Raw genomic sequence first — 14,831 nt, forward strand, 5'->3', positions numbered from 1 at the left:
AAGGCGCTAGATTTAGGTATGATCTTGGGTATGATAAGTATGCAAACTTATTGGATTATCAGGTATTTATAAATAATGACTGTTCTCGAACTCAAACTTAAGTTATAATCTATCAACTTTCATTTGTTTAGATTATCTAATGTCTAGATCTCAGATTTTAACTTTCGTTTGTTAATCATGAGAAAGTATCGATGGATGTTCTATACGAATATCGATCGATACACCTTTCAAAACGTCGAACGACACAACTGTCATTACATTGATCGATGTAAACCTAAACCTAACAATAAGATTACTCAAAACATATTCATAAGAAACATTATGATAGTATGAATAATACTTAAAATAAAGATGAAAAGCAAACAAGTAGAGTAAGAAACAAAGGGGAGTTCAAGATTCTTCTCTTGTATGAAGTTCAGATCTCTCTCTCCAATCTTAAGCTCTCTTCTCTAAGTGTAGAGATGTCTGCCTCCAAAAGTGATCTATCTTTGAAAGTTTATCTCTAGGTAAAACATAAAAAACCCTAATAAATAGCTTCAGAGGCGGTCATGAACTTATGGTGCAAATCTTGGAATTTATGGGTAATTTCCTTAAATCATTATTAAACTTCGCGGATGGATCGCCGTCGATTGACGTTGATAGTGATCCGTCGATCGATGTTTTCTTCAATAATCGACTCATGTTTTCAGCAATGTTTTCATAAAAACTCCAAAATACCCCAAAATGACCATTTTACTCCAATAGGCACCTAAACCTGTAAATACTCTAAAAAGACTCCAAAATGCATAAAGTGGGTAAAAGTGGATAAAAACCATGTCATATCAACTCCTCCAGATTTATCATTTTGCATAAAGTGAGTAAAACCTGCTGAAAAAGATTTGGAAAACAACAGGGATTCACAAAATCTAAAACTACTACTCTCACTTCTGCAAATATGATAGATAATCACTTCTGCAAATATGATAGATAGAAATGAATCATTACTAACCTTGGATGATTAAATGTACTACATTCTAGCTTAGTCACCATTACCATATATCACACAACTCCACTGATAGTGCCTGACATTGTTGGGAATGTCCTAAAATCTTTTGTACTTACTCTTGTTAAAGTCGTAGTGTCGAGGTTTGACAATCATTTAATATTAGGTGGTTATAATGTTTTGATAGAAACCGCTTATAACTTATGGATTGAGATTTCATTACTAATATTATATGATCTTATAGGGTCACACACCTAAAGGAATTGGATTATAAATATTTTAGGGTTTATATTTATGTTATATAAATGATATATAATATACATATAATAAATACATATGTCATATGTACGGAACTTATATAGGCATGTAATATGCAATAATGATTGCACGTCGGCTTAGAATAACTAATACTAATGGGCTTAATCCATAATTCTAACGTGATTAGAATCACATTAGAATTAGGTTACATGCACATTAATATATATAAGTTTGTGTCCTTGATGTTCCGTGTGAGAGACGAAACAAAAAGAAAACGTGACGGCTAAACCCTAACGAAACAAAAGAGTTTGTCAAGGTTTTGAGATTTGATCAAAACGGCACTAGCATCTCGTATCAATCTAGTTCGTGTGCGTGTGGATACCGGTAGAGACACGACGTTTGAAGTGCTTAAAATCTCGACTTGGTTTGTATATCTTTCCGCTGCAAAATAACTAGGTATATCCAAAACCATATATCTAGATTTATTTCAGTATTGGCATGAGATTCTTGGTAAACTGAATTCATAAGTAGTTTTATAAATCGTTATAAACCGGTATGAATTCATACGGTGGTATAGAGCCTACTTGTTTAATATTAAAATTTGATATTGTTTAATCTATAATTTGATATAGATAAATAATTCCAGTAATTTGATAGTTTGAATTTGATGTATTCGATATGAACCCTAATTTGATTATGGTATTGATCGATTTCTAAAACTATATATATTAAGAATTATTAGATAAAGATGTACGTATTAATTTATTTGCTAAGGAATATTGATTTTAGGAAAATTCAATATTACATATTAATACGACATGAATGGGATAAGTATTTTGATGTGATCATTCGATATTTATGCAATTAGTATATTCCTTTTATATGGTTTATTATATTATTATGCATTCTTTGCCTGTGATATGAGTGTTAAATAACTAGCCATAAAACATTAATGTAATGTTATGAATCCAAGGTTTAAATTAGTACAAGTATTTCACTCGTGACATGTGAAACCAATTGAATCCTTTGATACCAGCCGGTTCAGTTTTTATCGGTTGTAAATTGGTTTGGTTCATTCGAACACATGTTAATCTTTCATTTAATTGGAATACTAATATGATTAGATTCTCAAAATTAAATTAAGATTAACGATGTAAAAATAATTAAGGATTTTAATTAGATTAAAATTGTTTAATTAATTGTAATTCCGTTAAAATACATATAAGATATGTATTAGTTATATTTATATTTTATATTTGATATAATTTTTAAATATAAAATTAAAATTGAATTAAAATTTATTCTTCAATTAATTTCAAGTATTTTTGATGTCTACCCAATCTTATCAACTATAAATGCTCGTTTCGTTATAAGATGGGCTTGCCAAAGCAAGGTGTTTACAATTACATGAGTGAGGTAGATGGTAACTGTTACCATATGAAACAATATTGGTTAACTTGACTAAGCTATCAAAATGGTTTTGAGCTTAGAGACATAGGTTGGATAAGAAATAAGATGTCATCTGATAACCAAGAATTATATTGGATATAATTAGCAAAGTGTTGCTTACCTAAATAGCTAAACATTCGGGCGATGAGCCAAAGCTCACTCAGATTTTAGTGAAATATGGATCTTGGATTATTATATTCATATGAGAAAAATGTTTTGAATATAATATGAGTTTTCTTAATTGTTGAGATTTCTTTAATTCCCGAACATCATATTAATATTACTATTCTTCTATTCCAGCAATGTTAACTCCTCATAACTCATTTTCATTGAGATATGTCCTTGAGAAGGACAAATTGAATGAATCAAATTTCCTCCAATGGTATCGAAACCCGGGAATTGTTCTCAAACAAGAGTGTAAAAAATTTAAAGGAAAGGACAAGCCAAGCTGGATTGTGAATCCTAGCCAGTTGATCCCTTTCCTAAGTTTAAACCCTACTTGGAAGATCTGAAAAGGAATAAGACTTTTGAAACATCGTCTAGGGGTATTTATGTTATAGAAGTAAATGTTACTACTTCTGGTTATACTTCATGGGTATTGGATACTGGTTGTGGTGCTCATATTTGTATATGAATATGAATGGCCTAAGCAACAGTAGAATTTTGGAGAAAGGAAAAGTGGACTTACGCGTGGGAATGGAGGAAGAGTTGCTGCATTAGCCGTGGGAACATTTAACTTGTCTTTACCTTTAGGCTTGGTTTTAATAACTTAAGAATTGCTACTATGTACCTGCTATAAGTAGGAATATCATTTCCATTCCTTGTTTGGATTTGGAAGGATTTCAGTTTTCGATCAAAAACAAGTGTTGTTCTTTTGATCGTAATGATATCTTCTATGGTAGCGGTCCATTAGAGAATGTACTTTATATTCTAGACCAAAACGTGCATGTCTATAATATCAATACCAAAAGATTCAAGTCTAACGACACGAATCAGACTTTTCTTTTGCATTGTCGTTTGGGCCACAGAAATGAGAAATGCATTCAAAAGCTTCATAGTGATGGACTTTTGAGCTCATTTGATTATGAATCATATGAAAAATGTGAATCTTGTTTATTAGGTGAAATGGCTAAGGCTCCTTTTACTGGACACGATGAAAGAGCTAAAGACTTATTGAAACTTATACATATTGATGTATGTGGACCAATGAGTATAAATGCTAGAGGAAACTATCAGTACTTCATTTACATTTACTGATGACTTCAGTAGATATGGTTACGTTTGTCTAATGAAACATAAGTCTGAATCTTTTGAAAAGTTCAAAGAATTTCAGAATGAAGTACAAAATCAGGTTGACAAGAAAATAAAAGCTCTTCGATCTGAGTGAGGTGGAGAATATTTGAGTCAAACGTTTAATGATCTTCTGAGAAAATGTGGAATTGTTTCACAACTCACTCCTCCAGGAACACCACAGTGGAATGGTGTGTCCGAGAGGAGGAATCAAACTTTATTGGATATGGTTCGGTCTATGATGAGTCACGCAGATCTTCCACCATCCTTTTGGGGATACGCTCTTGAAACGTCTGCGTTTACGCTTAACAGATGTCCATCAAAATTAGTTGAGAAGACACCATATGAGATGTGGACTGGAAATGTTCCAAATTTGTCTTTTCTGAAAATTTGGGGTTTTGATGCTTATGTCAAACATATGTTTACAGATAAGCATGGACCAACATCTGATAAATGCTTCTTCGTTGGTTGTCCCAAGGAAACCAAAGGTTATTATTTTTACAACCCTATTGAGAACAAAGTGTTTGTTGCTCGTAGTGGCGTTTTTCTTCAGAGAGAATTTCTTTCTAAGAAGAACAGTGAGAGTAAAGTACAACACGAAGAAGTTCAAGAAACACAAGAAATTGCTTCATCCTCTCAGGAAGATGATCAATTAGATTTACGAAGAGTCGTAGAATCTACACCTGTAGAACCAGAGGTACGAAGGTCTGAAAGGACGCGTCACGAACCTGATAGATATGGGTTTTGGGTGACGGATGATCATGATATATTGATAATAGAGAGTGATGAACCTGCATCCTTTGAGGAAGCTATGATGGGCCCTGACTCCGATATATGGCTTGAAGCAAGCATCTCAGAGTTGGAATCTTCGTTTTAATGAGGCAATAAAAGAGTTTGATTTCATTTGACTAGTGGGAGCACAATTTTTCTTGGTGTTGTATGTAGATGACATACTTCTTATTGAGGTTGTTTCTCAACGAAAGACATGGAAAAAGCTGTATATATCTTTGGAATAAGATTCTATAGAGATAGAAGAAATAAGACTATTGGATTATGTCAAGATACTTATATCGATAAAGTCTTACATATATTCGAGATGCATGATTCCAAGAAAGGATTTTTGACAATGTTTCACGGCATAACTCTTAGCAAGACTCAGTGTCCTTCTACACATGATGAGCGTGAGCGCATGAGTAGAATCCCATATGCTTCTACTAAAGGATCTATCATGTATGTCGTGATTTGTACTCGTCCATAGATGTTACATGTGCTTTGAGCATGACCAGTCGATACCAATCTGATCCAGGTGAAAGTCACTGGACAACAGTCAAGAATATCCTTAAGTATTTTAGAAATACTAAGGATAAATTCTTGGTCTATGGAGGAATTTGGTCTGTGGAGGAATTTGTGAGCTTGTTGTAAGTGGTTACAGCGATGCCAGTTTTTCAAACTGACAAAGATGATTTTCGATCACAATTTGGTTTCATCTTTTGTCTTAATGGAGAGTGGTGGGTTGGAAAAGTTCCAAGCAAAGAACCATAGTATAGTCTCAATGGATGCAAATGTTGTTGATCCATTGACCAAGCCTCTTCCATGGCCTATGTATGAGAGTCTTACTGCAGCCATGGGTATTAACTATCTTAAGATGTGATCTTGATTTTAGTGGAAGGCTTTATGTTTATGATATGGTGTTCATATTGACACACATTTTATTATGTTTTCAAATTAATGAAATTATTTCGGATTTATTTGATTATTAAATAATTAGATAAATTTCCAAAAGTAATTTATATCATTCTTATAGGTCATCAAGTATGTGACTTGATCATGAAACCCTATAAGTGAAAGATGCTATAAATTATTGAGGTCCCTAGTCAAGGTTGTTGACTTGGGACATTAATAACCGAGAATTACTAGTATGTGAGGTGATTGATGACTAAGTTTCATGGAGTCATTCAATATGTGGTATTGAAGTCAATCGCATAGATATGTGCTAGACAACACACATGATCGGACTGACCCGCTATGAGAACTCTACAAGATTGTTATATGAGTGTCATGAGAGTTTCTCATTACGACTATAGAGTATAGTCCTTAGACATGAGTTCATCATGATTCTTTACTTGTGGATTAGTTCACTTTGACCTTGTCAAACGTCAGCCATAACTGGTGATTAAAAAGACATTGATTAGGTGTTCTATGAAGTTTGTAAGGATCAGGGATGGAACAAGATGAGATTTGTCCCTCCCATATAACGGGAGATAATTATCTTTGGGCCTATCGAAGATTTGATACTGAGAAATGCATGGCTGTGCTCAAACGAGGTGAATGGCAGTCGTTTGTTTTATCAGTATAAATCATAGTTCGATAAACATGATCTAGCTTAATAAGGATGACACTAGTTCTTGCCTTATGCTGAGATCGAGATATAGAGACAACGGAATTATGAGAATATATGATTCTAGTACAAGTGAGAGATTGTTGGGAATGTCCTAAAATCATTTGTACTTACTCTTGTTAAAGTCGTAGGGTCGAGGTTTGACAATCATCTAATATTAGGTGGTTATAATGTTTTGCTAGAAACCGCTTATAACTTATGGATTGAAAATTCATTACTAATATTATATCATCCTATAGGGTCACACAACTAAGCGAATTGGATTATAAATATTTTAGGGTTTATATTTATGTTATATATATGATATATAATATACATATAATAAATACATATGTGATATGTACGGAACTTATATATGTATGTAATATGCAATAATGATGGCACGTGGGCTTAGAGTAACTAATACTAATGGGCTTAGTCCATAATTCTAATGTCATTAGAATTAGGTTACATAAACAGTAATGAATTTTCAATTCATAAGTTATAATGAAAGACAAAACAAAAAGAAAACGTGACGGCTAAACTCTAAGGAGACAAAACAGTTTGTCAAGGTTTTGAGATTTGATCTCAACGACACTAGCATCCGTATCTATCCAGTTCGTGTGCGTGTGGATACCAGTAGAGGCATGACGTTTGAAGTGCTTGAAATCTCGACTTGGTTTGTTTATCTTTTCGTTGCAAAATAACCAGGTATATCCAAAACCAAATCATTATAAACCGGTATGAATTCCTACAGACATATCTCTCTACTGACTTCATTTCTACATAAAGTAAATGTGTAAGCTACATCTTAAGAGTATAAATCAAAGGATATATGAAATCAATTCAAACAAGTATCTGGACCTACAAATAATCCTTTCTGGCTTTTCCTCTTTTTTCTCTTTTTCTCTGAATCCGATTTTTTTTTTAATAGTATATATTTGGGACCTTCGTAGTTACTTAGATGATCTTTAATACATGCACAATCAAACATTTTGAAAGAACTCGGCCACTCGGGTCCAAAAGAAGACAAGTTATGAGGCCGAGTGCTCTTTTCTTTTGTGGTTTTGATGGTTTCCGAGGGGTGTTATCTGAACCCATCTGAATAAGAACTCCAGATGTGAAAGGATACATCATATACCTGATCATGTGGGTGCTGTTTCTTGACAAAGAATTTCTAAAGATAGAAATCTACCTGAAATAGAGCTTCATCTCTTTTGACACCTTCCGGTTTAATTTACTTAGTACACATAGATGCTACAGTACATACATATGTATATAATGTTGAGAATGATGATGTAAACTAAGCCTAACATCTTCATATTCTCTCGACATTAAGACATAACACAACTATATGCCAAGAAGATGCCTTCTTCAACGTCACACCAGATAAAACACCAACACGGCTATCATAACCAGCACCCAAGCAACAGCGTCCCACCTCGCTCGGTTTATGGACTTAATCGAGTAAATACCGATGAAGCAACTCGACATTGATATGTTGTTTTCTTCACCTATGTCATTCTGTAATGGCAGTTTCTGTAGCAGTGATTGCATTTGTTTGTCTACCATGATGGGTAAAGGCAGTACTCTGGTGGTTGTGGACTCTGATTGAAGCCTGGGGACATCGATCAGTGTATTACCGGAGTCGGCCGGATCATCTAGCTTCACTATGTCATCAAGCAGGATATCCGCATAGAAATCTTCTTCACTACGAACCTAGAAACATCGGAAAATCTCATAAGACATAGACAATGAAATCAAGACATAAACCATTAGGTGAAATAAGAAGATCAAACCTGTGGATTATGTGAAGACTGCGAAGATTCTGCTATTTCACTGAGTAGTTCATGCCCTGATTCACCTGATAAGTAATAATCAACCATATTTTCCCAACCAGAAATACTTTCTGAAACAGTTTCGTTCTGCAGGTTTCTCTTCTTGTCAAGTGATAAACTTGGCTGTGGTGGTGGCTTTTGTGTTGTAGCTCCTTGAAATTCTATATTTCTCCTAAGCCGGCAAATAACCAGCCCATCCTATATACGAAATTAAAGAAACATAAGCTAACCAGGAAGAAAACTTTAAAGAAACAGAATTATAGTAATTACTAGTGATACTCCAATCATGCAGTACTCATGCATAATCCATTCCGTTCTCCCTCCTTTTGGCGCACGACCAATGTGAAAGACAAGCGTCCTCTTTGTTCCAATGACCTCAGAACCAGACTTGACGTTACGTTCTTTGCCTGTGGCTTTCCAATATCCCATCTTCGTTGCTCTTCTGTTCTGTGAACCGTGTGGATACTTCTTACCACGAGCACAAAAGAAAAACCATTCGCTGTCGGATTTAACGATTGATTTATCTGCCAATTTACAAGAAACTCTTACAAAAAATTCAAGAAGAGCGAAAAAAAGCAGAGAAATTACTCAAGAAGGATATGAAAAATGGGGGAGACGAACCAGGCAAATCCCAGGGCTCGAAGTTGTAAATATCGAGTTCAGGGATAATCTCGACGGACCTCTCCAAGCCATCCATCTTCCGTTTCAAGTAATACGAAATAAGCTCGATGTCCGTTGGAGAGAATTTGAAACCAGGAAACGCCGTCGAAACCGCCACTGACACCGATGTATCCCTAGAAACCTCCGCCATATCTATACAATAATCGACGCCGGCAAGATGAGATCAAAAGGTGCTTTTAGCCTCTCGGAAATGGAAGAGCCAGTAGTAAATATATACAGAAGCAAAAAATATTCTTCCGTCTCGGGAATTGGATCAGCTTTTAAGGAAGGCGATGATCAAGTGCTTCTGTTTCAGTTTTCTTTTTCTACTTCCACAGCTGTTGCGAGCGCAGTGAAAATCTACATACGGCTGGCACGTCATCACATGTTTGCTCAATTGTTTTTCTTTTCTTATTTTACCTACGAAATTTTCATTTAATGAAATGAAAAGAGCCGAAAGAAAACATCACAGATGCTGAATTTTTTTGATCTAACCCAATATCATTTACAATAGGCTCAGCTTAGCCCTCTGAAAATTTAGGGGTGGATTTTGAGATTCATCGTTTAGTGCTAAAAAGAAAGGAGATTCAAAAACACAACCCTCTGAAAATTTCAACGTGAAACACACAGTTCAATGACTGGAATAAACGCATCTGGTGTTATATGAGGAGAAAGCAACACAAACAACATTCGGAAGGACATAGCGCAACTATTCAATCTAGATTGTGTGGAAACCAAAATTCACACCGTCGATTTCCGTAATTGAAAAAAAGTTAAGAAAACCCTAACTTTCTTTGAGGTCCAGGATTCTCTACAAGAGCCAACACAAGTGACCAAATAAATTCAGAAAATATAAAAAGATAAAAACAACGAATGTAAAGAGAAAATAAATCTTTATTTCGAATCTGTGTAAGACCGTTGCGATTATTACAAGATATTATAAAAGTTTCGGCCGCAAGAGCTGTCAGCGAGTGATAGGTCCTAGATTGAAGGATCACTTTAGCTGAGTGTTGGATATGATCCGAGAAGGCAAATGACACTTCTGGAATTGAGATGGATTGAAAGGATCGTCAAGATATGCGGAATGACTCTTGATATACCCACGATCTAAGGCTAACCACCTAAGAAAGAATGTAGTGCGTCGGTTAACCACCAAACAACACACAAAGATGAATTGGCTGACCACCAAATCAACAAGCCGGTTCACACCAATGAACTAGCTAAAGAACTCTCTCTCTCACTCAGAGAAAAGAAGAAACAAAAATATAACTCAAACTTAGACTGATTTTATTCATAGAATGAGACTACACATTTATAGTGTTTGTAGTCAAAGACTAATAAAGATAATACACGAAAAATAATGCATAGAAAATACAAATTTGACCAGATCTGAACCAGATTTGGCCAGGTTCATCCGAACCAGATGGATGCACGGGGTAAAGATAAGGATGCTTGCGGGACTGTCCGGATGGTCCGCCGGATGAGAATGCATGTCCGTCTTCGGTTTCTTCATGACCCAAGCTAAGTCTGGCTCGACCGTGAGTCTTAGAATGTCGAGTTGGTCGGGGAAGACGAGCTCCGGTACGGTCAGTTCGGTCGTCTGGTCATGTTCCAGCCGAAGCTCCAATCGGGACGCACGCGGGACGGCTCGGTCAGTCTGATCGGGACGGTCGGATGAACGAACCTCGGTCAAATTGTTCAGAACGTCATGATCTCCATGCTGGTTGGCTCCAATGGACTGATCCACGAACCGAGGCACATCATTCCCTTCCTCTTCAAAAAGATTTGTCCTCAAATCTGAAACATTAAAAGGAAAAGGATTATAAGCAAAAGAACCATAATCAGCACAATGATCACCTTCACCTTGATTTTGGTCCGTTTTTTGAATGGAAGATGATTCTTCTTGGTTGGCTTGATGACCACAAATTTTTTCTTCATCTAGCCCCTCCATTGGCTCATATGTGAAGTCATCGAAAATTAGCAATAGGTCTTCCTTTTCTGGCTCAGTTTCAACGTTCTCATTCTCCAAAGTCATCAATGGTCTTTGCTTTTGACACTTGTTAGCATAATGACCGATCCTATGGCATTTGAAGCACCTGGTAGAATGAGCTTTGCTTGTGGGTTTCACAACTTTGCTTTTATCAGAAGACAACACCGTAGTTTTCAAATCAGAATTTAAAAGAGAAGAAAAATTACTTTGCTGTTTTGGTGAAGGAGAAGTGTTGGTGTTTTTCTTCTTTTTGAGTTGCCGGATAGCATGAATTGCCTTATGCAACATCTTCTCCAAGCTGACATAAGTCTGAAGCTCATTCTGATCAAACACATCACGGTTGCTTCTCTTGGCTTTGGTGAAGGGACGATCACCACTTCTGACCCACTTCTCATCATCATCGAACTTGTTTTGTCTCTTCCTTTGGTTTCTTTGTTTCTGCACAAAATCAAACCCATTAGAAGCAAACTGTTTCTTATTTCCAAAAATCATTTGCTCTTTTTGTAACACGGTTTTAAAAGGAAAGTAAACGTCTTGTTGTGGTTTTGATTTCTTGAGAAGTCCAAACATCCTGAAAACACTTAACAAAAGAGTTAGCAAATAAAAATCCTCACACTCTCAAAGTGTTTAGCTCACGATTTTTAGGTGATCACTCAGAGCTCTTTCCACTGGTTCAAAGGATGATAGGCAGTTAAAATTCAGCAATCAAAACCTAAAACAAAATTTTGTGGCAAAAAGAAAAGAGAAAGAAAGATGAAGAGATTTTTGATATGGATCCGCCTTAACTGTCCTAAGGCAGGGTTTCTCTTCAGCCAGCAGGGTTTCTCTTCCACCACTCCCCCTGGCTCTTCAGAAGTGATTCAAGCCAATTTTTTTTTTTTATCGATTTTTTTTTTTAAATAGGCGATCACAAGGGAGTAAAGGAACAGCCCGGATCCAAGAAATAAGAAAAGAAAAACGTGGAGTGATGAGAAGATGAAAGATGAAAGAAAACAAACCAACCAAAGTGGCTCTGATACCACTTGATACGTCCTAGATTGAAGGATCACTTTAGCTGGGTGTTGATATGATCCGAGAAGGCAAATGACACTTCTGGAACTGAGATGGATTGAAAGGATAATCAAGAGATGCGGAATGACTCTTGATATACCCACGATCTAAGGCTAACCACCTAAGAAAGAATGTAGTGCGTGGCTAACCACCAAACAACACACAAAGATGAATTGGCTGACCACCAAATCAACAAGCCGGTTCACACCAATGAACTAGCTAAAGAACTCTCTCTCTCACTCAGAGAAAAAGAAGAAACAAAAATATAACTCAAACTTAGACTGATTTTATTCATAGAATGAGACTACATATTTATAGTGTTTGTAGTCAAAGACTAATAAAGATAATGCATAGAAAATACAAATTTGACCAAATCTGAATTAATGAGTCAAAGACTCACTCTTCCATGCAGATTGGTCAAAAATGGCCCTTCAGATAATGGCCAGGTTCATCCGAACCAGATGGATGCACGGGGTAAAGATAAGGATGCTTGCGGGATAGTCCGAATGGTCCGCCGGATGAGAATGCATGTCCATCTTCGGTTTCTTCACGACCCAAGCTAAGTTTGGCTCGACCGTGAGTCTTAGAATGTCGAGTTGGTCAGGGAAGATGAACTCCGGTACGGTCAGTTCGGTCGTCTGGTCGTGGTTCCAGCCGAAGCTCCAATCGGGACGCACGCGGGATGGCTCGGTCAGTCTGATCAGTACGCTCGGATGAACGAACCTTGGTTAAATTGTTCAGAACATCCTGATCTCCATGCTGGTTGGCTCCAATGGACTGATCCACGAACCGGGGCACATCAGCGAGTTCCCTAGTTCTAGCTCCCAAAAACCTTAAACCTAGTTGAGTCGCGGCACAATAACAAGAAACGAAAAAAGATACGGAAAAAGTTTTATTGATTTCGGACTGAACTTTTTGAAAAGTTGCCTAAATACCCCTGTCGAGGGTCAAGCCGAATGTAGTTCAATTAAAAGAGTAGAACAAGAGATCAAACTGCCTCTGCGAGTTCGTCTAGTAATCGAGTGCAAGATATAGAAACTAAGCATGTCGAGAATAATGCCTAAATTCCTAAGTGCAAAAAGTTCTAAGAATCTAAAAGAATCATCTTTGTGCTCCTTGCTTTGGCTCTCTTTATATATGCCTCCAAGGTCGGTTGTCTTTCTTTTTCCGCCTATGATTCAAGTTTAGCTTTTCGCGGAAATATTCTATTTTCTCTCGATCTTCATGATTATCCTTGAAACTTGACATTTGTCTGCTTCTGTGAATATTAGATAGACTGTCATAGAGGTTTTGGCCTCATTCTCATCAAAAATCGAAATTTGACTTTTGCCGCATTTCAGACCTTTTGGGGCCGTTTCTCGACTCAAGTGTTTTTACGAACCAATCGTCTAGTCAAGATAACTATGGTGTTAAGGTTAACCATTATCGTTTTATACGATTGATTTCAGTTCATACGAGAAAAAAAGTCTTTGTTAAATTTATCGTAAAGTTTCAACGGTAATTTTAATCGAGACGAAACAAGAGACAGTTTAGTCGAGGCCCGAAGGGGGGAGAACTGGTTGCCATATGGCGAGTTGGACGTTGTCCATCCTACTCGCCATATGGAAATTTGGACGTTGTCCGTCCTACTCGCCATATGGCGAGTGTGACGTTGTATGCCGTATGGTGAGTTGGACGAGGGCGAAGTCGTTTTGATAGTCAAGATACTTATACTTAGGATTTTTCTGAAATTATTTCGAGAAAGTTCCTTAAGAGTAGAAATCTTAGACATTGACTCCGTAAATCGCCAAGAGCTTCATATACTTTTGAAACCATTTCGTTTGTTTTACGAAAGTTTTTCCGTAAACCTTTTTCCGAAAGTTGATTTGCGAAAGATTATCTCATGCTATGATTTTTTTCCACAGAAACTTAACTTTTCGGATTTTGTTTGCTGGAAGATTGTTTCATAGAACTCATTTATCGTAAAATCCTTCCTCATGAATGTTTATCCGATCATGTTTGGGTAGAAATATACGAATTTTGTTCTTGTATCCTTATGAAAATTAGTTTGGCTTATGCCGTATAGTTTCACCAAAAATTTCAGCTCATATTTTCTTAAGGAATGAGTTCTCGGAGGATTTTAGCCATTGATTTTGCAATGACCGATTTTGACCCCAACAGTTAGCCCCTCAGCTCGTAAGATTTTACATGTAATTTCTTACGAGGTAGTGATAGGTGTATTCTAGACCTTTATGGTCCAGTTATATGTCGTATACAGATTTTCGAGCATGTTTCTATTGATGGCATTTTATATTGGACCTTTGTCGGCCTCGAGGCTAGCCTTGTAGGCTGTTTTTTGTGGGCTATCTCCTTTCAAAAACGCCTAGAGTAGCCATACGCGGAGATGAGAGAAAGAGTGTGGGTTGTCATCTCATTTCTGACTCTCTACGGATCGTGATACTTGTCCTTGCATAAGATGAGAATATCTGAAGACTTATGTTAGAGAAATCTCATAAACGCGTAAATATCGACGAAGAGACATGTTTTGGAGTCTCATATCGGGTTCGTTGATACTATGCCTTGAGATGTGCGAGACCAGTGTGCTGGTCTTAGGGCAAGATCTAGGTTTACTAACGGTTTAAGGTGTGCGATAACCACTCGGCTTTTGGATTATCCGTAGCGATTTCAACCTGATTCTGTTCCGATATTGAAGTCTGCGATAGATTCTCGGATTATATGACTCAGATTCCGAGACAGCTAGTCGATTACATTATGGCAAAGAGTTATGAACAACATGAATTTAGGGAGCTGAGCGGAGCAGACGAAGCTGATATAGGTGACCCGACCTCAGCACATTAAAATTCATGAAAGATCGAGTTTTCCTCAAGACATTGCAGACTCGACACTGGAGAGCACAAATATATCAAGCAGCTATCTTGCCCCATATGTAGACAAAGA

General features: G+C 36.7%; 1 protein-coding gene across 2 annotated transcripts; it reads right to left on the bottom strand.

The window, feature by feature from the left end:
* Window positions 1–7,548: 7,548 nt before the first annotated feature.
* Window positions 7,549–9,243, bottom strand: LOC106376422 (NAC domain-containing protein 60). Of its 2 annotated transcripts, none has more exons than XM_013816503.3 (4): window positions 8,816–9,243; window positions 8,474–8,718; window positions 8,156–8,392; window positions 7,549–8,075 (listed from the first exon to the last, which is right to left on the bottom strand). In XM_013816503.3, the coding sequence occupies exons 1-4, from the start codon at window positions 9,003–9,005 to the stop codon at window positions 7,737–7,739; spliced, it is 1,011 nt and encodes a 336-aa protein (XP_013671957.1). In that variant the 5' UTR covers window positions 9,006–9,243; the 3' UTR covers window positions 7,549–7,736.
* Window positions 9,244–14,831: the final 5,588 nt, after the last annotated feature.

This window comes from Brassica napus, chromosome C1 (assembly GCF_020379485.1).
Source record: "Brassica napus cultivar Da-Ae chromosome C1, Da-Ae, whole genome shotgun sequence".
In the NCBI taxonomy this organism is placed as follows: Eukaryota; Viridiplantae; Streptophyta; class Magnoliopsida; order Brassicales; family Brassicaceae; genus Brassica; species Brassica napus.

Bases quoted from the DNA above. Each gene is read 5' to 3' on its own strand.
- LOC106376422 (XM_013816503.3), bottom strand. From the start codon at position 9,005: ATGGCGGAGGTTTCTAGGGATACATCGGTGTCAGTGGCGGTTTCGACG. The intron at 8,393-8,473 runs GTATCACTAGTA...TTTCGTATATAG, and splicing joins ATGAGTACTGCATGATTGGA to GATGGGCTGGTTATTTGCCG. The intron at 8,076-8,155 runs GTTTGATCTTCT...CGATGTTTCTAG, and splicing joins AGTCTTCACATAATCCACAG to GTTCGTAGTGAAGAAGATTT.